This window comes from Scleropages formosus, chromosome 3 (assembly GCF_900964775.1).
Source record: "Scleropages formosus chromosome 3, fSclFor1.1, whole genome shotgun sequence".
Taxonomy (NCBI): Eukaryota; Metazoa; Chordata; class Actinopteri; order Osteoglossiformes; family Osteoglossidae; genus Scleropages; species Scleropages formosus.
In genome coordinates, this window is record NC_041808.1 from 19,479,913 (window position 1) to 19,501,846 (window position 21,934).

Consider the following 21,934-nt stretch of genomic DNA (forward strand, 5'->3'; position numbering starts at 1 on the left):
ATAGATATATATCTGGGTACCACAACGGACGTGTTGACATGAAAAAGTCATTCCAAAGCCTAGAAAACACATTAGAACCCTGCCAGTTTTGCTGTTTCCTATTTTAATCACAAAGCCCATTTGATCTGCTGAGCAGAAGCCGCGCTCACACTACTTGTCACAATATCTCCACCCTTACGAGAACGCCAATTGCATGAGGCGCACCGTAGAATCCAGGCTGGCAGGCCGACCGACTATCAGCAAAACAAATTGGACCTTCTTTGATGCCTCTCAAGGCTCCTGTTTTTTGGACAGTGAAAACAGTGGGGTAACACTGAGGAGGGGCACTCTGGTGAGGAGAGATTCTCTGCCTCTGTCGCAATCTTCACACACCACTTTTAAAAACATCCTCTCGGTGTCCCAGCTGGATGCAATGGATGTATTATAATGAAAACCATCAGCCCATCTTGTCTTGTCAAAGAGCCAGCCTTTCTCTTTGTTTAATGCAGATAGGAACACTGCGTTATATATAGCAGCTACTTAGCTGACCTTGGCCCGGACACCACCTCTCCTAAGATAATGGTGGTCAGTAGTTTTCCTTCTCACATAGAAAATGGCTTTAGTTGCAGAAGTAACCACAGCTTCCACAGTAGACACATTACAGTTATCCTTTGCGATGGTACCTGAAAGAAAGACGGAAAACTATTTAACTGCAGAAATGTGACTGATTCTCACAGCTGACATGTGTAGGGTTAGGGTTAGATGCTTTGTTTAGAGACCATACCTGCTGAAAAATCCACCCCCTACCTGCTGTGCCGGTGGAAAAGGCCGGATTGTGCAGAAGAGCCCGAGCCCTTCGAAACTGAAGGTCTCTCGGGAGGTGAGCCGGGAAAGAGAGATGAAGGGCAGATATCGGTGCCACGTGTGGAGCTGTCCGTTGAGCGGACGGAGTGAGATCATAATTATGCCGGGATAACACTCGGAGAGGGCTTGGGGATTCCTCGGCGTTCCTGCTGTGCAAAATGCGGGATCACCTTACAGTTTGGTTCACAAATGTATTCTATGTGCATTGTTTACTTTAAAGCACAGGCTCGCTGTTGCAGGTCATCATGGGAGGTGGCTAAACAGCATTAGTGAAAACTGCAATCCTAACCAGACTGGAGGGTGGAGACTCCCCACGTGGACTGATCCCAGGGGTCACAGAGGACCATGTCGGAAGCGCTCTCTGGGGACAGTAATTGAGCCAGAGTTATACAGCCTGCTGCACTAAACAGGTTTCCTTCGCATTAGTCCTGTTGCTGTGAGAATCACACACACAGTATGTCTGCAAAGAATGTAAAGTGTCTGACGCATTGCGAGGTGTTCGTAACACAGTGCCACTGTCATGTTGTGATCTGTCTCATTTACACCAACATCTCGCATGAACAACTACTAAGGCTGTGCGACACTGCGATGATCGCTACAACACAACTGGGAAAACACATGTCTTTGACCCCGGGATGACTAGATGACAGCTACCATTAAAGGCCACAGGGCATTCTGTGTCCCTCCCTCCCCTGCTTCCTCTCTCTTTGTCTCTGGCCAATGTTCCAGGACACTGCCGACATTATTAATAAAGGCTCCCCAGACGGCTCATTGTCACCGCCGGGACTGCGACGGGACAGAGGGGGCCAGCGTATAAGAGCAGTTGGAAGAGATGGGCTGGACACTGGCATGGGTGCAGACCATCTGGGCAGAGCTTAGATCTGGTGTGTGGAAAACACACAGGAGAGTTCTTTTGTTTGTGTGTGTGTGTGTATGTATGTGTGTGTGTCCATCTGTCTGTCTGTGTGTTTGTGCGGGTGTCCAGGCGTTTGTGTGTCCAGCAGAATCGCGAACTCGTTGCGCTCTCAGTCACCCTGGAGGCGTCATTCATTCATCACGAGGGCACTGAAGAGCACTCTCTCTCCCCCCCAGCCATCATTTCCTTCTCCCTCTTCTCGAAGAGCTTTACCAGACAATAGCGCCACAAACTCAGGTAAGGGCACTAAAGTCCATCTGCGTAGAGAACATTACGGTCTCCTTTCTTCGTTTCAGATACCGCTGTAAATGCTGTCCCGCGTAGTCCTTTTATTGCATCTGTATGGTTTTTTTTTTTTTCCCTTCCTTTGTTGTTTTTCAATTTTCATAATTAAAATTTATACCAGAATTTAGCCAGTGACATCTGTAGTATATTTAAAATGTCTTACAGATGCAGCTGAAGCAGTTTAATAACCCAGGAAAGATTTGTGTGTGCATCGCAAGCTGTAAAACAACTTTTCCGTTGCGTCCAAATCGCATCTACTGCGTAGTAAATTTTAGACTACAAAGAATTTTTTCCTGTAGTTGCTCCAAATGTACAGAATTAACTAACGAAAATAACAGACGGTGTTTTTCGTCTCTCCTCTCAATATTTCAGCGTAAGGCTAAAGGTGATCAGTCATTTATTGCCAAAGATTTTTCATTATTTTGGACTGTCTTTTGTGAGAACAATATGGGAGGGAACGGTATGTCCAGAATTAGGAATGCGACTTCCTCAACTCCCTGCTGTGGTGAATATCGACTTCCTGATCAACATCGCTCCTGGATCTCGAAAATCTGCAGTTAAACATGGTGAAGTCTCCTAGGATCAGGGAAGTGTTCTGGCATTTTCACAGCGCAGGGTCGTGACCCCGCTCTTCCTGAGAAAGAAGCTTAAATAATACAGCATGCTCCAGCCTTTCTCAGGAATGCCAGGGGTTTCCTCCTTCTTACACTTTCTCTTGGGTCGGTCAGCGGGGCTCCAGTGCTGCTAACAAGCCCAAGGCCGGTTCCACTACATTATATTTGTCCTTTATATATTTTTCATAAATTAATTTTCTTTTTTTTTCCCAAGTGCATTTATTTATTTTTCAGTGTTTTTCTTTCGCATACAATCTCAGTTATCACTTCGAGTTTGAGCAATTGCTTGCGGTGACTGCGGTGCAGGAACTGTGACCAAAGGCAGATGCGGCTATTTAACCTGGTCGACTTCACTGAAAACACCCGGCTGTGTCCGCGGAGAACCATGTAAAAGATGTGACTTATCCTGGTCGTAAGCGACTCCAAGCCTTATTGGTGTGGAGCGCTGCTGCTGGCTGGAGAAGAATTTAGGTCCGTACCTTATGTGGGTCCGCTGCCGTTCCGTTTTGGCCGGTACCTTGTACAGATTTACTGCTGTTCCCGGCTCAATCGCCCAGGCGAGCCTTTCCTGAAGAGCAGACGTGCATCCGCTCCTTGTCAAGCATTTGTTTGCCTTCATATGTGATGATCACTCTGAGAAACCTGAGCGAAACTCTGACCGCCCCCCAACTCCAGTCTCGCCAGTAGTTTCCAAGAAAACCAAAACTAGCTGTCGTCATTTATCAGATACCATCATTAATCCTGTTTCTCGGCCGTTTCATCGTTGCGCAGAGCTGGGTGTGCTCCTTGATGCAGGGCAGTCGAATCGAGATTAGATATCGCCATTTGAGTTTCCTCCCGCAACATAAAAACTCCAAAGAGAAAGAGTGGCACACCAGGGTGTGAGAGCACGCTTGTTGCTGCTTATCAGTATATTTCAAGTCCTTGGAAATATTCCCTGAGCAGATGGCAATCTATTTTTCCCCACACGGGGTGGAAAGAAAATAACACTAGAAAGAGGCAGAAGCGATGCTGTTGTTCAGAATAGCGAAACAGGAGAGCACCGGCCACACAGCAGCAAAGATATACAGAATGTAGAAAACAGACATTTGAAATTCTATATTTGGCAAATATAATAAAAATTTAAATTACACAAATTATGGTCATTTGCTGTTTTATTCCGTTCTGCATTTAATTTAGAGCCCATCACAGCTATAATGATTAACTAAAGAAAACTGCTTTTAAATCTGACAATGGACATCTGTACCGCCGCTTTATTGTGCCAGCTTTGAAGAGGAAACTCGGTGACTGATCTTTCATGATTTTGTTGCCCTTGGCACCCCATCATCCAGTTGCAACAATGTCCACATCTGCAACCAATACTGCTGCTGGTTTCAACGGAAAGTGATTTTCTAGTAATGCCAAGCAGCTGGTGCTGTACATGAGTAGTCCAGTGGCAACAGCCTGTTTCCATTATCGCGCATCTCAGGTAGTGCCTGTGCTGTGCCATGGGAAGAGTATGGGACATTTCAGAGAAGAAAAATTCAAGAAAATATCCTTAAACTGCGCCTCTGCAGTGCACTATAGTAAAAAAAAAAAAAAAAAAAAAAAATTGATTTATGGGCAATTTTCTGTGTATTCTATTATATCCATCACAAATAAAATATTCCTAATTCTAAAATGAGTGGCAGATTAACACATTCATTTAAATGATTTTAGTTAAAATCATTAATTTAATTAAACAAAGATCGTAAACATGTTTATTGTATGCAGCATGTGAAAAGATAATTGAAATACCAAATTACAAAAAGAAACAAACAATATAACTAACTAGGCATAAGGCCACCTTTTGCCTTCAGAAGAGTTTTAGTCCCTCTTGAAATGGATTTTAGAAACACTGAGAATACTAAAGCCTTTTGTTTTTGAAGGGTACAGAAGCTTAGAAACCTAGGCCACAATCAGCGCTTCTCACATGTCCAGAAAGACTCTTACCTTTAATCTGGTTGTCTGGGGAGATACTGGACATTCCTAGTGTTTATGAAGCCAGTACTGATTCACTACTGATAATTTGTTTACCAGCAAGTACTGCAGTGTACACTCACTGGCCACTTTATTAGGTACACCTGTTCAACTGCTCATTAACTCAAATATCTAATCAGCCAATCACATGGCAGCATCTCAATGCATTTAGGCATGTAGACATGGTCAAGACAATCTGCTGAAGTTCAAACTGAGCATCAGAATGGGGAAGAAAGGTGATTTAAGTGACTTTGAACGTGGCATGGTTGTCGGTGCCAGATGGTCTGGTCTGGTCTGGTCTGGTCTGGTCTGGTCTGGTCTGAGTATTTCAGAAACTGCTGAACTACTGGGATTTTCACACACAACTATCTCTAGGGTTTATAGAGAAAGTTTCTCTTTTTCTGACCAATCTAGTGAGTGGTAGTTCTCTGGGCTAAAATACCTCGTTGATACTAGAGGTCAGAGGAGAATGGCCAGACTGGTTCGAGCTGACAGAGAGGCAACAGTAACTCAAATAACCACTCGTTACAACTGAGGTACGCAGAAGAGCATCTCTGAACGCACGTCGAACCTTGAAGCAGATGGGCTACAGCAGCAGAAGACCACACCGGGTGCCACTCCTGTCAGCTAAGAACAGGAAACTGAGGCTACAATTTGCACGTGCTCACCAAAATTGGACAATAGAAGACTGGAAAAATGTTGCCTGGTCTGATGAGTCTCGATTTCTGCTGCAACATTCAGATGGTAGTGTCAGGATTGGGCATAAACAACATAAAAGCATGGATCCATCCTGCCTTGTATCAATGGTTCAGGCTGGTGGCGGTGGTGTAATGGTCTAGGGGATATTTCCTTGGTACCAACTGAGCATCATTTAAATGCCACAGCCTACCTGAGTATTGTTGCTGACCATGTCCATCCCTTTATGACCACAGTGTACCCATCTTCTGATGGCTACTTCGAGCAGGATAATGCATGATGTCACAAAGCTCAGATCATCTCAAACTAGTTTCTTGAACATGACAATGAGTTCACTATACTCAAATGACCTCCACGTCACTAGATCTCAATCCAATAGAGCACCTCTGGGATGTGGTGGAACGGGAGAGTCGCATCATGGCTGAGCAACCGACAAATCTGCAGCAACTGCGTGATGCTATCATGTCAATATGGACCAAAATCTCTGAGGAATGTTTCCAGCACCTTGCTGAATCTATGCCACAAAGAATTAAGGCAGTTCTGAAAGCAAAAGGGGGTCCAATCCAGTACTAGCGAGGTGTACCTAATAATGAAGTGGCCGGTGAGTGTATATGATGAAGCGTATGGGTACGTTACTGCCTAGGAATATGGGTACATTATGAGGAAACAGCACGTGCACCACAGATAATGCCTTGTTCCTTTCACGTTCCTTTCCTGCCGTTCTCTATGTCCGTGAAGAGCAGTCATCGCATGAATGTCATTTGCAGTATATTGATTCTTCCGCATTTTTGTTCTGTTTCAGTTTTTTTCCCCAGACTGAATGCTAATATTTGACTACATTGTCAGATGTTCTGTGATAACTGTGTGTATTTTATAGCTTGTACTTTAAAAATTTTCAAACTGGGCTTCGTTTCTTTCAAATTCGTAACCATGCTGACAGTGTGGCCTACCACAATTATGCACCAGTTTTCTTGACTTTATAGCAATAATACACACACAGAAACCATTTGTCCCAAGTGGGATCACGGCAAAGCAGAACCTAATACAGGTCGTGGGGTTGGAGGGGGAGGGGACACACCTAGGATAGGATGCCAGTCCATCGCAAGGTACCCCAAGCAGGACTCGAACCCCAGCCCTGCCAGGGAGCAGGACCTGGCCAAACCCATTGTGCCACTGCACCCCCCACAGCAATAATAATTCTGCTGAAATAAAATTTAATTCTAATACTATCCATGGAGGGGGCGCGGTGGCGCAGTAGGTTGGACCACAGTCCTGCTCTCTGGTGGGTCTGGGGTTCGGGTCCCGCTTGGGGTGCCTTGCGGCGGACTGGCGTCCCGTCCTGGGTGTGTCCCCCTCCCCTTCCGGCCCTACGCCCTGTGTTACCAGGTAGGCTCCGGTTCCCCGTGACCCCGTATGGGACAAGCGGTTCTGAAGATGTGTGTGTGTGTGTGTGTGTGTGTGTGTGTGTACTATCCATGGCCTAAATGTCTTCTCTTTCAAGTCAGGTTTATTGTCACGTGTACATAGTAGGAGTGTACATTACACAGTGACATTCTTGCTTGTCTGTCTCTGAAACATTATATACAACATCAGGACAATACATGCAGAAACACACATCAGGCAAAGTCTCTTTGTGCAGCTGGAAGGGTGGCTGAGCGCTGAGTACCTTCATGGCTTGTGGGTAGAAGATGTCTCTGACGTTGTGGTGCAAGTGCTAATAGTTCTATAGCTCCTGGCAGAGGGGAGCAGAGAGAAAAGTGCTTGTGAAGGGTGACTGAGCTCTTTAATGATACTGTTTGCCTTTCTAAGGCACCGTGTGTTGTAGGTATCTTGTACAGAGTTCCTGCGGTATTCTGGGCTCAGCAAGTGCCGCACCGGGATGTGATGCAGCCGGTCAGGATGGACTCCACTGTGCCCCTATACAAGTTACTGAGCAGAGATGGAGACATTTGGACTTTCCTCAGATGAGGACGTAAAGTCGTCGGTGAGCCTTCTGAACAATAGCCGATGTATGTTGTGCCCGCTTCACGTCCTCGGTGATGGCGACTCCTAGAGGTTTAAAGCTTCCGGCTCTCTCCACAGCATCCTCTCCAAATTAGACAGGAGGGTGGTCTGCTTCTTCTTCCTAAAATCCAGGACCAGCTCTCTGGTTTTGCTGACATTGAGCAAGAGACTCTTGTCCTGGTACTGCTGCGTCAGAAGGCAGATCTCCTCTCTGTACACCAAGAGGCAAGTGATGAGGCCTGTGACGGTGGTGTTATCAGCAAATTCAATTATGGAGCTGGAGCAGTGTCTATTTTGAAAAAAATGTATGTCATAACGGGTGGCATGACAGAACGGTGGATAGTGCTGGTGCCTCACAGCTGCTGAGATGTGGGTTAGGAGGCGAGTTAAAATGTGTATGGAGTTTATATGTTCTGCTGTTTGTGTGGGTTTCCTTACAGGTGCTCTGGTTTCCTCCCACAGTCAAAAAACATGCATTTCACGGGTTCCTGTAAATTGCCCTTTGTGCGTGTGAGTGAATGAGACTTTGTGTGTGATGGACTTGCAATGGACCGACGTCTCATCTGTGTTGTACCCTGCCTCACACCCTGTGCTTCTGGGATAGGCTGTGGAACACCACGGCCCAGCATAAAACAAATAGTTATAGATAAATTATTTTATTTTCAAAGAAATTTACCACACATTTATAATTACTGAGAACAGCACAAATTTCATATGGGTGTAACAGATGAGAGCCCACCTGGGACTTGATTATAATGCTACCTGGTTGAAAGTCCCTGTATGTGTGTACCACCAGACAGGCAATAATGTCGTCAAAGAGTCATACAGTGTGTACCATCTAGCCATGCTGAAGGAAAAAGTCTAAAGATCCTTTGTTTTCTTCTTCATAGGACACCGTGAGTCATCACAGCACAAGGCTGCTGCCAGCCTCACAGAACTCACCTCCTTGATCTTTGACCTGTGGTCTTTCAACCATTTTGGAAGGAAAAATGGAGAACAGCACAGAGGAAATAGGTCTCAAGTGCAACATGTCAGGAAGCCATGACTTCATCTTCACCCTGATCCCAGTTGTCTATGGCTGCAATTTCGTTATTGGCATTGTAGGCAACAGCATGGTGGTGGCTGTTATTTACTGTTACATGAAGCTGAAGACGGCAGCCAACATCTTCGTCCTCAACCTGGCTGTGTCTGACCTCACCTTCCTCATCACACTGCCCATGTGGGCCACTGTCACTGCCACTGGCTACCACTGGCCTTTCGGTAGCTTTCTGTGCAAGGCCACAGCTAGCCTGGTCATCTTCAACCTGTACACCAGCGTCTTCTTCCTCACCTCACTCAGCATCGACCGCTACCTGGCCCTGGTGCACCCGATGCGCTCTCGCCAGTGCCGTACAGTGGCCAACGCCCGCATCGCCTGCGTGGTCATCTGGGGCTTCTCCTTCTTGCTCAGCGTCCCCACAGCTGTGACCAGGGATGTCTTTCAGCTCAAGGACCTCAACATCACCGTATGTGCTATCCTGGATAGAAAAGACCTCAACTACAACCTGGTGGCTCTCAGCTTGATGAAGAGTGTGCTGGGCTTTCTCATCCCCTTCGCTATTATTATCACCTGCTACTGTTTGATCGGAAGGGCACTGCTGCAGGCCCACCGGGTCCAGAAGAGCCGCTCACATAGCGATGAGGTCCTCAGGATGCTAGCAGCTGTGGTCCTGGCCTTCTTCCTCTGCTGGGTTCCGCACCAGATCTTCCACTTTATGGACGTGCTGGCACTCCTGAGGGTGATTGAGAATTGTCACACGCTGGATATCATCCACACAGCTATGCCCTTCACCATCTGCATTGCCTACTTCAACAGCTGCATGAACCCCATCCTCTATGGCTTTGTGGGCAAAAACTTCAGGAAGAACCTGCTGAAGCTTCTGAGGGGCAGCCCGCCCACGGTTGCCACCCATGCCAGCCTCACCGCCAAGATGAGCATGTTCTCCTACCGGGCTTCTGAGTCACTGCATCTCACAGCCAACAGGACCACCAGCCTGCCTGATGTCAAATGAAATGGGCATCACAAATGACATCACATAAAACCACATCTGATAGGGTGATTGCTCACGTGCTTTCAGAAAAGCCAACACTGCGGCTGGGTGTTAAGCTAAATATGGATACGCGGCAACAGCGTGGCTTTTCGTGACCGCCCGTAAGAGGAAAACACACTCGGTCATAACAGGGGCTCCTCGTTCGCCTTGCGCCCAAAGCCCTTCTCTCCTTGATTCCTTCACTTCTGTCTCTGAGATGAATCCAACTGTAAATCAAAACTCTCAATAAGGATAACATTCAAAATGCTTATGGTTATTCAATGTATGCATGAGTGTTTTGTGATGCATGACATGTGTCGAGGTTACGAATGACCCCTAGAGCAGAACATCTGTGACCTATGAGTGAGTTGCACTTCACTGTCCTGATGTGGAGCTACTCTGCAACGTCATATTCGTGATGGAGATCATTGTTGTGTTTGCATTCAGCACCTCTCTGAATGGGACAGCACACAGGAGGCGCAAACTGTGCTTTAACGCATATATTATAATGGGAGAGCGGCCGCTGCAGTGAGGGGCGCACGAAACAGCGGAAAACGAGACATTTTAAAGAAATATTTCCCCCTTGTGGACATATCGTGTCACTGTACAGCTGAATTGGACCGTTTACCCTTTACCCGTGTATTCCCGTTATTTATTAGTGTACTCAATAAAATGTGTTTCGTTCGTGTGCTTCATGGACGTCATTTTTGTACTTGTACAGGCCGATGAGGTATATGAATGAATGAATGCATGAAGGAATGAATGAATGAATAAATGAATGAATAAATAAATAAATATTCTCACAGAAGAATCACGGCTCTGTGCCTTTTTCCCCGACAAACATGCGAACGGCAATACATATAAATGAAATATAGAAACATAAATATAAACTAATATTCAAGTCACACTTCCGATTATTCATTCACACGAAAAACTGCAATAGGAAACTTATATTGCGCCACCAGGTGGGGTCCTATTCAGTTCGACTGGCTGCACACTATTTTTGCTGCTTGCTTAACTGACGTCTTATGACGTAATAAATGCATGAATGAAAACATACACAGGGACTCGAAAAATAATATTTACGCCTTTTCTATTTTTCGCTAAAATGGATGTCTTTTATGATTTTAAAAAGTGTTTTGGTAAAAAAAAAAAAAAAACTGTCAGTAAGAAGACGACTCCCGCTGAGGCAGCGCAGAAACCAACGACTCTCTGAAAGTGACACTACACCGTTAACGTCAAATGTACTGTAATTATCAAGAACAATATTCCAAATATGCAGCAGTCGCCATAAAATTACTGAAATTCCTTTGTAATTACAGGTTACATCGTTTTACAGTACACGACTGCACGTGTTTTCTACTGCAGTAAAAAGACCCTTCAGCTTCCTATAGAACTCCATTCACGCCGGTGTATGTAGACCAGTTTAAACGGCCGTAGAACAAATGTTACGTTTATTTATTTAGCAGACGCTTCTCCAAAGCCACTTCCAATGAACTCTATGTAGTGTTATGAGCCCACACACCTTATTCACCGCAGTGACTTACACTGCTAGATACACTACTTACAATGGGTCCCTCATCCATACATCAGTGGAACACACTCTTTCTGTCACTCACACACTATGGGGGAACCTGAACAGCATGTCTTTGGATTGTGGGAGGAAACCGGAGCACCGGGAGGAAATCCACGCAGACATAGGGAGAACATGCAAAACTCCACACAAACTGAGCGGGGATCGAACCCACATCCTCTCGCACCACCCAGACGTTGTGAGACAGCAGTACTACTCAAGCAAAGCGAAACGAAAATAAACATGTAATTTCACCCCACGTTGCCAGCCTCCATCAGCTCGCTCTTTACTACTAGTGTGCTGCTTTGCATTTGCTGTGCGGTACGACTTTGTGTTTCCTTCCTGTTTATTCATCGAAAAAGTACCTTAATTTAATTAAAGTTGACCAAAAAATTACAAAGAAACCCCTAGCAAAAAGTTCAATATGTCTACATACACGAGTCCACATTAACGACGTTTTCCATTATTATTTTTTTTAATTAAAAAGTTATAAATATCCGCGCTGTTCCGCTGTGCTGCGCTGCCCTTCTGTCTACTGTAAGTATAGCGTGACTACCTGCATCCCATCACGTTAGGCTGGGAATGACCGGATGTGACGACATTCCGGTTCCGGTAAGATAATATACAGCGATCGTCCCACACGCGCAGAAGTCCGCTGGAACCACAGGACAGCAGTGACAGCGAAGAAGCGCATAACCCTCGGGGTGCATCGCGAACGCGCCCAGGGGGAGGGAGCGCGCCTTCCCCTCGACCAGGCACGGAGGGGGGGAGGGTCACGTGACGGTGTGTCTATAAACAGGGTTCCGCCCCCTTCCCTTAAAGCTACTGCTGTCGCACTGAGCTTTTCCTCCTGACAGCACGGTGGTGGTGTGTGTACGTGCACGCGCGGCGCGAGGGGCGGTCGTCATGGCAGGTGGGTGACCGCTGCGGCCTTTCTCTCTGTCTAATCCCGAACACTTCTGCAGTGTGTATTGACAAGTTTAGCGTGAACACCGGCGGCGACGGAACGGAGCTGGAGAGCGTGCGCGCGTCTCACTCACTCAGTGTGACTGTGTGTGTACTGTACGTACATACGTGCTTGCGCGCGCGCGTGTGTGTTGGCGGCTGAACCCGTGACGGCGGTCATGTCCTCTGAGGAGCCCTGAGCCCGACACACACACTTGCTCTAGGGCACCTTACGTGTTGTGCAGCCCTCGATAGCGTGTGCCACATGATGTATGTTTCCTGCCGTCACGTGCAGTTCCGTGTTGTAAAGGAAACTGTGTAGGTTTGGGGTCCCCGCTGCCGGGGGCAGGAAGCGCGTTCCCATCATCACTAGTTCATCATGGTGTCCGGGAGCATCTCGGAGAAGCGCGTCCACGCGGATTTGTTCGATCATGGATGGATGGAAACACAGAGTCGGCAGTTCGGATCAAACCGCTGTTGTTCCCGTGTGGACCCGACTGAGCGAGGTGTGTGTGTGTGTGTGTGTGTGTATATGTGTATATGTGTGTGTGTATATATGTGTGTGTGTGTGTATGTATGTATGTATATATATATATATATATATATATATATATATATGAGTGTCGGAGGCGTGGAATTGTGCGAGTCTGGTGTTGAAGGTTCTGGACCTCTTAGGATGGAGAGCAGCGTGCGGACAAAACAGACCGGAAGGGCAAGAAGAAGATGAGCTTTGCTCATGCATGGGATGTATTGTTAAAATAAACTGCTATTAAACGGGAGTTTCTGGACAAGTCTCTTTTTTTTTTTTTTTGATAATTAGTTTTCATGCATCTTGAAACTGATAGTCACATTTATTTATCTTTTCAATTATTATAGCAGTAACTTTTTTTTTTTTTTTTTTTTTAAGTTAAGCTGGCCTGTGTGTGAATAAATCAAGCAACACCTGTTGTTCACATTTTTGACTGTAACTTAATGGTAAGTGACTGGAGTTATGAAGGAAAATGTCCTGAGAGATGAGTGGTGCCAATCGGGTTCGTAAGTAGAAGAGCCAGTAGGCTGAGCGCGATGACGGCAAACGCCACGGTGCATGTGATTTAGAGACCGTCCTCGCACCCCGCCGGTGCTCGTATCTGTAACGCACACTCAACTTGGCTCATTCCCATGTGTCTTCTTGAGTCTGCAGGTGGTATGGACTGAAGGAGTTTGGTGTGAAAAGTAATAACTAGACAGCCGTACCCCCCGAGGCGCCCTTCTCACCCCAGTCATGTCTGGTCTCCTCTCGGTACAGTAACGGTACAGTACTGTTTACCTGAAACTAGCGGTGAGTGTCGCATGGGCCCGTGACTCTCGCCATTTAATCGATATGCTGATCACCTTCAGAAAGTGGAGGCAAGTTTTGAAGACACACATGTACACTCAGTCCCCTCCTTAGGAACTCCACAGGGACTGAGAATTGGTTTAAAGTTCCCCGGTTGAATGTGTCATGGGGTGGGCGAGGGGCTCGCCATCGCTTCTATATGCAGCTACTCGTGTAATCTGCGCTGGCACGGAACGGTGCTGTTGGACTAAGTGACTGTACTTCGAGAATTGCGTGTCTATCTGTATGTCTCTCTGCTGGTGAAGTGTACTTTTGTTAACTCTCAGTTCTGAATAACTTTGGCGAAAAGCATCTGCCGAGTGAATAAATGCAAATGTCAGCAACCTGTACCGCTCTGCGGGGGGGGGGGGAATCAAAGCTACAGTGCTTTTCAGATGGAAACAAAGTGGCATAGTGGACACGTTCACTCAGTCGCTCTCTCTCTCTCATTGAGCTCCCGTGGTGGGCCTGAGTGGCTCACGTACGCACCGGGGTGTTTCGACTCCTGTGGTATGAGTGTTTACGAGCAGTGTAAATAAGAAAGCGGAATAAAGAACCGTACCCAGAGCTATACCAGGATGTGGATGCTCATCTGCGGCTCCTTGATCGCTTCTTTTACCCCACACACACACACACACACACACACACACACACACACACACACAATTCAGAAACACCCAATACCACAGTAAGAAGCAATAAAAGCATAATAGTAAGAAATTTGAGAAATTATATGTTGCGTGTCATTTACCTTGAAGTGCAGATAACTGTGCGTCATCTTGAAGCCGGAGGTGCAAGATGACGGAGAGACGGCACTTCACTACCACCACAAAACTGATAGATGCGGAAAGTGAAGTATCATGTACACTTTGTTCACCGGCTGTCCTTACTGTTACACGCTTCAAAAAATGAAAGGTATCTTTATGATCGCTATCTGTCAGCACATAGGAAGTATCCTGCGTGCACAATTCAAATCGCTCTCTTCATGAAGTAAATATTTCTGTAGGTTTGGCACCCACAGAATCCAGAAATGGTCATTTAAAATGTGTTTAGAATAAATATGCAATATATGCATGTTAATTTTAATATATTTTATTTTTGCGCTAATGCCCATGTTTTGTTGCTTAACTGATGTTTTCCTCTGAAGTGACTTTACCACTTTTCCTGTAGTAAATCAGGGTAAGTACCTTCCTGAAGCAAACTTCTGCAGAGTTGAGGGGTGAGGTTCAAACTGGCAACCTTAAGCTTACAAGTCAATGGGTTTTACTGCTACGCCACCTGCTCGTAGTTCAGTCCAGCATGCAGGTATTAATGTTGCAGCATATAGACAACGCTTGTTATTTCACTGAACAGCCAGTGCCTTTGTCCATAGTACCTTACACTTGTTTCACGTTTGGACAGCAGGACATCTCACTGGAGCAATTGTCTTTAACCAGCATCCTCTGGGTTTTCAGCTCTCTGCTGCCCCATAACAATACCTGCGTTCAGACCGGTTAGACTTGCATAATAAAACTATTCAACAAAAAAGGGATCACATTCTAATGATTGAAAGATGAATGACTCTTGATTGTTGAAAGCCGCTTGCATAGTTCTCTAGCACATCGATAGACAGATTACCCTGAAGGACGAGGGTGAAGGTCTGGCGCACTGGGACTGGTCACGGCATTATGTTTCATCCACCATTTGTTTCCAGGGGCACACAATCATCATGGTGGTGTGTTTTTTTTTTTTTTTTTTTTGTAACATTAGTAGGTGTTGCATCAGTTTCGTTGTTGTTGTTGTTTTTCTTTAAGTTAATACTGTTATCCTTGATAGCTGTTTATGTGGCTAGAAATTGTACAACATTAGTTCAGGTAAAGACTGTTGCTGGAAGGTACCCACCGCACTGTGCTCTCTTTTCTGGGTAACTTGTCCGCTATGTGCAGCCCTAACTGGCATTCTTTCTGTAGTGGGGAAAACCATTAAAAATACTTCATAATATCACAATCTCTTTCTGATAAACTTGGATTCCTTCCTTTTTTCCTCCTACTCTCTGTTATGACAGGTTATTACATCACAGTAGGAGATGTCATCTTTAACTCGGAAGATCAGTCACATTCTGAGCATGCAGAAAAAGGGAACTTGCGGATACTGACGAAGGGAAGCATGCGGTTGTTCGCTTTCTTGCATTAGCTGTCGCGTTTTAACTTTCCGTTCCACGTTTTCCCCCAGACCAGGCATTTGTGACGCTGGCCACCAACGACAGCTATGCAAAGGGGGCGATGGTACTTGCCAAGTCCCTGCGTAGCCACAACACTTCCCGGAAGTTGGTGGCACTCGTTGGCCCCCATGTGTCGGACTCCTTCAGGTACTCTTCTCTGGACTGTCGCTCCGCTACGCTGGGGCCTTGGGCGCGTCACCCCTCTCCAGCTGCCCTTAGATACACAGCTGTTTTCCTCAGCCCTGCTTGGACAGGAGGTTAGACAGACTCACAGGCTTGTTATAACCTCCTAAAGAAACCTAGAAATTGTACAGCTGGAAAGCACTGTAATTGTAATACATGTGACAATCCCACAGAAACAACTGGGCTTTAGCATTTTAGCAGTGTCCTGTATCCCACAAAAAGATTCTCATGTCAAAATGATCAAGGAGGACGACATGTTCCACACAGAGGGGCTAACAGTGGGGCAATAAATCATGGTTTCCTACTTGTGCCATATTGTAAGATCTGTGACATCATACAAAGTAAGGAACACAGGCCATTAAAGTATTTTTAGCTTTCTCTTTTATTGTTATGTGACAGTTTTGTCTGCATTCTTAGCAATTTAAACAGATGGGTGTTTTACTGGAGAAACTGAGATTACCTGACTCAGGGACACGGCACCACAGTCTTTGCTCAGACACATTGCCCTTATTCCTCATTCACCTGCACTGTCTATAGTTTCCTTTAGCAAAGACCTTGTTTTTGTGCCTTTTATAGTGTTTTCTTCTTTTTTCTTTCTTCAAACAGTGGTTGTAGTGGTTTGATCACTAATAGGTCTAATGGGCCCTCTGGTCATTTGGTGGTTTACATCACATTTATTCATTTAGCAGACATTTTTCTACAAAGCAACATACAACTCACATCAGTCCTCCTGCTCTTTTATCCAGAAATGTGCTTTCCAAGCTGTATGATGAGGTCCGTCTGGTGGATGTGCTGGACAGTGGTGATTCAGCCCACCTGGCCCTGATGAAGAGACCCGATCTGGGTGTCACGCTTACCAAGCTGCACTGCTGGACCCTCACACACTACTCCAAATGCGTCTTCATGGATGCAGACACACTGGTGAGTGACCTGGGCCTCAATGCCAGAAAGAGCACATATTCCCCAGCTTTATGATGGGGTACTGATGTGTGTTTGGCAGGGTAGATACCATGGTGTGATAAGTTAATGACAGTCTTCATTTTCCAGGTGTTGTCAAATGTGGATGAGCTGTTTGAACGGGAGGAGCTGTCAGCTGCACCTGACCCCGGCTGGCCTGACTGCTTCAACTCTGGCGTGTTTGTGTTCATCCCCTCCAGTGAGACCTACGGCAGACTCCTCCAGTTCTGCTCAGAGACTGGCAGTTTTGATGGTAAGTTGTATGTCTGTCTTGTGCTCCTTTCTGGGACAGAACACCATAATGGGACAAAGTGCTGCTCTCCAACTGACGTTGCTTAAAGAACCCGCTTTGCTCCCAGCGGAGTCCTAGTGATGGTACTACAGAATATTGGAGAAAATGCCATGTTTAAATGCCACGTTTGACCCTTTGTAGATGGCCACATATGTGACCTGGATAAACTAAAAGTCCCCTGTCTTTGCTGGTTAGTGAAGAGCAGTTTTCCTTCTGTCCCAAGTGCAGCGCCTCTGACTTTTCCCACATAATATGGGTCATAGACATGTGGTGCATACCCTGGTGAGGGTAGTGATTGGGGTCCCAGTGTGTCGCCCTTCAACATGAGTAGTGATTCTTGTCCGGGGAGCTTTGACAGGAGTATTGGTACATTCTGAAACACAGGAGACTTGTGTAGTGTCACACAATGTGGCAACCTATTGAATGATGTTCATTCCAGTTTTGGTGGATCCATGCTGGTGCTCACTGAAAACAGTTGCCAATGCATATATTGGCATTAATGTCATGTGAGGAATGTGGTGAATTCATCACTGCCATCTCACATTCATAGTAAGCTGGTCTCCTTTAAATCCTGTGAAAGACCTGGGATGTCACAGCAACTTGAGAACAGGGGTAAAGTTCATTGCTGGAAATGAGTTTCTTGACAACTGTGACCTTTGCCCAGTGGATGCAGAACTGGACAAAGTTCTGCTTTTGGCTTCCAGTAGACTTTTAAATAGTATCGTGTCATTGTGTAGCTCACTTAGTCTCCAATTTTAAAGTATTTACAGTACACCAAAGCCATGGTTACATCACCCCAGTAGAGACTTCCTCTCTCCCCCTACCCTCCTCTGACTTGTAGGGTGTAGAAGAATAACTGACGTGTCCTTCATTTTCACTTTGGGTCCCTTTATCCACATTGATAAATTTGTCTGTACTTTACAGCCTGCTTCTTCTGACTGCCATTCTTGGAAGTTGTCTTGAACAGGACTCTGTCCCAATGCAGCCTGAGTGTGGTGTACCTTGACACAGATTGCGTTTACATCACTGTATCTAGCCCAAAGCGCCGAGGTGTATGGCGTGTGCTACGAATTACCACGGCAGGATGCACTTCCCCTCTCTTATATGTACAGACGGTCCCCAAGTTACGATGGTCTGACTTATGATTTTTTGACTTTACGATGATGCGATAGTGGTACACATTCAGTACAAACCATACTTAGAATTTTTTTTTCTCCCCCCCCGAGCAAGCGATATGCGGTATGATACTCTTTCTCATGATGCAGGACAGCGGCAGCGATCGGCATCTTCCAGTCTGCCACGCGGTCACTAGTGTATACAACTGATACTCTGCAGTACTTTCAACAGTGTATATTAATGTTGAGTACCAATACAACCATTCTGTTTCACTTTCAGTACAGTATTCAATAAATTGCATGAGATCTTCAACACCTTACTACACAGCCTATTTTATTATAATGAAATTTCCCAACTGTAGGCTAATCTAAGTGTTCTAAGCACATTTAAGGTAGGCTAGGCTGTGATGTTCAGTAGGTTAGGTGTATTAAATGCATGTTTTGACTTAGATATTTTCAACTTAGGGGGGTGCGGCAGCACAGCAGGCTTGGCCAGGTCCCACTCTCTGGTGGGTCTGGGGCTCGAGTTCTGCTTGGGGTGCCTTGGCGTCCCATCCTGAGTGTGTCCCCCTCCCCCTCCAGCCTTGCGCCCTGTATTGCTGGTTTGAGCTCCGGTTTGCGGCGACCCCGCTCGGGACAAACCGTTTCAGACTCTGTGCGTGTGTATTTTCGACTTACGATGGGTTTATCGGAACGTAACCTCATTGTAAGTCAGGGACCAACTGTACACTGTGAATTTGTGCACCTGTATAATGGTTCAGGGGGCCTGTGATCTGATTTGGCCATGTTGGGTCACTGCTGTGGATGGATTCGTGCCCAAATGACTAACACCCATTAGGGAAGGACACTTGCGCATTTGCCGACTTTTTCCTCTGTGGTTAACATTTAATTTCAAAATATTTAAAGGTGGACTACGAAAACAGAAGCTGGGCCTGGCTGCTGATTTTTCTAATTAAGCAGTGATGGGTGGCTGCTCTTTGCTGTCAGCTACCATTAACCAGTCACCTGAGAGAATGTTTTTTTCCATTCAGAAAATGTTTTTTTGGGAGTGTTGCCAGTTAACCTGGAAAAGTGCAAATGACACAGGGTAAGGGCAGAACCTGCAGTCCAGCCTCTGATCTGCTCCATTGAGGCCATTTTATTCTTGTAGCTGATTTTTAAAAAGCTTCTTTGTGAATGAATGGCTAAGGCTACAGTTTTGCAGCACTACAATAAAGGCAGACATTTGTTGTTCCCCATTTGCAGGTGGGGACCAGGGGCTTCTCAACAGCTTCTTCAGCAGCTGGGCCACAGCAGATATCTCCAAGCACTTGCCCTTCATCTACAACCTCAGCAGTATAGCCATCTACTCATACCTCCCAGCATTTAAACAGTGAGCACCTCCCCGTTAACCATTTGTTGTAGGATTACATTTTATTTTTTTAAACTTGTCCCAGTGTCTTTGAAACCAGCTTCAGAGCCGCGTTTTAGACTGAAAGGGAAGAGTAAGTGGATACACGGTCACATGAAAATGTGCCCGTGCCTCAATGGCGTCAGGTTACTAGAAACGCAGCTCTTGTCACGCCCGAGTCCGCTTGCTGTCCGCTGAGAGCCCTTCTGCTGTCGCTTCAGCCACCCACACGGATACTGGTCACCAAAAATAGCAGTTTATTTATAGGCATTTGCACTTGGTCACAGACTACTGCTTTTGCCATGTGAGGATCAGACCTTCCTCTTGTTTCTCAGTAACCTGAGCAGATGTGTAAAGCCATGGTTGGCATCATGTATGACAAAATACCCAGTGAAATTAAGAACTCGATAACTCTCTCTCTTCAGTCCCTGCAATGGTTGGGCAATAGAAAGATACCATAGTAACATTCAGTTCAACATTCAAGGATCAGTTAAAAGTAAGAATTGAACCCTCAAAGGGATTGATTTTGGATTGAATTGTTAAAATTTTCACACTGGCTCAGTGAATGTTTGCTTCCCTGTAGGTTTGGTGGCGATGCCAAAGTTGTTCACTTCCTGGGCAAAATGAAGCCATGGAACTACTCGTATGACCCCGAGACAAAAAGGGTCCAGGGTGACTCATCAGAGCATGAGTCAGTCCACCCCCACTACCTGCTAAAGTGGTGGGATATTTTCTCTACATCAGTTGAACCCTTGCTGAAGGAGCAGTTTGGGGACCAGCCTTTCGATTCTGGAAGCCACCATGATGTTGTAAGTGGCTCACCTCTACTTGGGCAATTTTGTCCAATTAATATAATTGTGGTCATTTATCATCAATCATGGGAATGTCCTTAATGCTTAGCTTTAGTTAAAAATAACCCCCCCCAACTATTGAAGCTCAAAGGCTACTCTTTGCTGCTCATTTTGATATAACCATAGAAACCTGTGTCAGGCAATACAGGAGTTGTTTAACTTTCAGGAATCTGGATAGACACTAAGTGCAGGGCTTAGTCAGCCTTGCACAATAACACTGGAGGTCAGTTCTCTTGGCTAGGCAAGAGTACTCCTCCTAGATGCCTAGCTCCTTCACTGCCTCAGTTCCTTTTTATTGGAAATATTAGAGCTGAGGGGTCTAATAGATTTGGGGTTGGATACTGAATGCACTCTCAAAGGAAATCATGCAAGAAGGCTTGTTCTGCATACCCTTGAAAGTTATACTCATAACAATGTTGAAGTCAGCGGCTTGCTCATGGCAGCACTTGTGTGCATGTTGTCCAGGACAGAATCCAGGAAGCTGTGTCTCGTGTCCATGTGGCTGAACCTCCCCCTATGCCGGAGATGTCCTCCCAGGAGCGTAAGCAGAAGTGGGAGCAGGGCCAGGCTGACTACATGGGAATGGACTCCTTCGAGAACATCAAGAAGAAGCTTGACTCCTTCCTAAAGTAAAAACGATGGAACAGATCCAGAGAAATACTACTCGCACTAGTTCTGCAGGAGTTCACCAGGGTGGGTGGGTGGGGAGAAGCACACAGAAGATCAATGTTCCCTGCTCTTGGACTTGCTGTTATATCTACATGCTCACATTTTTTTTTTTTTTTTTTTTGCTGTAATTTACCCTTAGAAACCCAAAGACACTTAAACTCTTGAGTTTAGATGTTATGGTTTAACCTAGCTATGCATTTTTATCTTTTGCCGAAAGCCTTTGCTCTGATCACAACTCCGTGCCACACACTGTGAAGCAATAACTTGCCACCACAATACATTAGTGTTACCACCTACTTTAGTGTTTTAGTTTTGTCACACCCATGTAACTTGATTCATGTAAACTAGTCTTTAGTATTGATAGTTTTAATGTTCTCTCAGGTTTGTACTAGTGTTCAGTTGGAAGAGGGGAGGGGGAAAAATCCTCTAAGGTTGCAGTGTCCACCATTTCTCACAAGGGATTGATTAGCTGACAATGCACACCTTGTAAACTTTGTTTTTGTGGTTCTCCCTTGTTATCTTGCATGTTTCTTAGTCTCGGGGTTTGGAAGAAACTCCCTTAATATTGCATCGTGCAGGGTATTTTAAATAAGATTCCCTTCAAGCCCAAGGACTGCTGCCAGGGCTTGTTGCAGTGGTGGAGAATTCTTCCCCCCTTGTTGCTCCTCACAAGCCTCAATGTTTCATGGGCAGTGCTGCAGAACTGTCTTCTAGCCATGGGAAGAGAACACCATTGCACTCCATAATATGTAAGCTACACAAGAAGGTGTAGCACACAGACAAATGATCAGTTTAGGGCAACATCCTACCCCACCATGCTGTATGTTCCACATGCTGTTGTTGGTCTGCTGTTGTCCTGGATCATAAAACAGCTAAAATCCACCCCTACCATACCCCTTTTCTTGCAAAAAAATCTAATAAAACAGTGGCAAGAAACATAGTGCCTTCAGTGGTACAGTTATCCTTCCCCCAGGGGA

The 21,934-nt window shown here is 45.7% G+C and overlaps 2 protein-coding genes across 3 annotated transcripts; both read left to right on the top strand.

Annotated features, from left to right (window-relative positions):
• The first annotated feature begins 1,552 nt into the window (after window positions 1–1,552).
• On the top strand, window positions 1,553–10,343 carry agtr1 (angiotensin II receptor type 1). Of its 2 annotated transcripts, XM_018753127.2 has the most exons (3): window positions 1,553–1,996; window positions 7,178–7,336; window positions 8,247–10,343. In XM_018753127.2, exon 3 carries the CDS (start codon window positions 8,346–8,348, stop codon window positions 9,405–9,407), a length of 1,062 nt encoding a protein of 353 aa, XP_018608643.2. In that variant the 5' UTR covers window positions 1,553–1,996; window positions 7,178–7,336; window positions 8,247–8,345; the 3' UTR covers window positions 9,408–10,343. The 2 variants fall into 2 exon arrangements, with proteins under 2 accessions (XP_018608643.2, XP_018608642.2); XM_018753126.2 differs by lacking the exon at window positions 7,178–7,336.
• A 1,307-nt stretch (window positions 10,344–11,650) lies between these two features.
• Window positions 11,651–21,897, top strand: LOC108935215 (glycogenin-1). Its single transcript, XM_018753637.2, has 7 exons — window positions 11,651–11,911; window positions 15,512–15,647; window positions 16,430–16,604; window positions 16,731–16,893; window positions 19,293–19,419; window positions 20,021–20,246; window positions 20,754–21,897. The coding sequence occupies exons 1-7, from the start codon at window positions 11,905–11,907 to the stop codon at window positions 20,919–20,921; spliced, it is 1,002 nt and encodes a 333-aa protein (XP_018609153.1). The 5' UTR covers window positions 11,651–11,904; the 3' UTR covers window positions 20,922–21,897.
• Window positions 21,898–21,934: the final 37 nt, after the last annotated feature.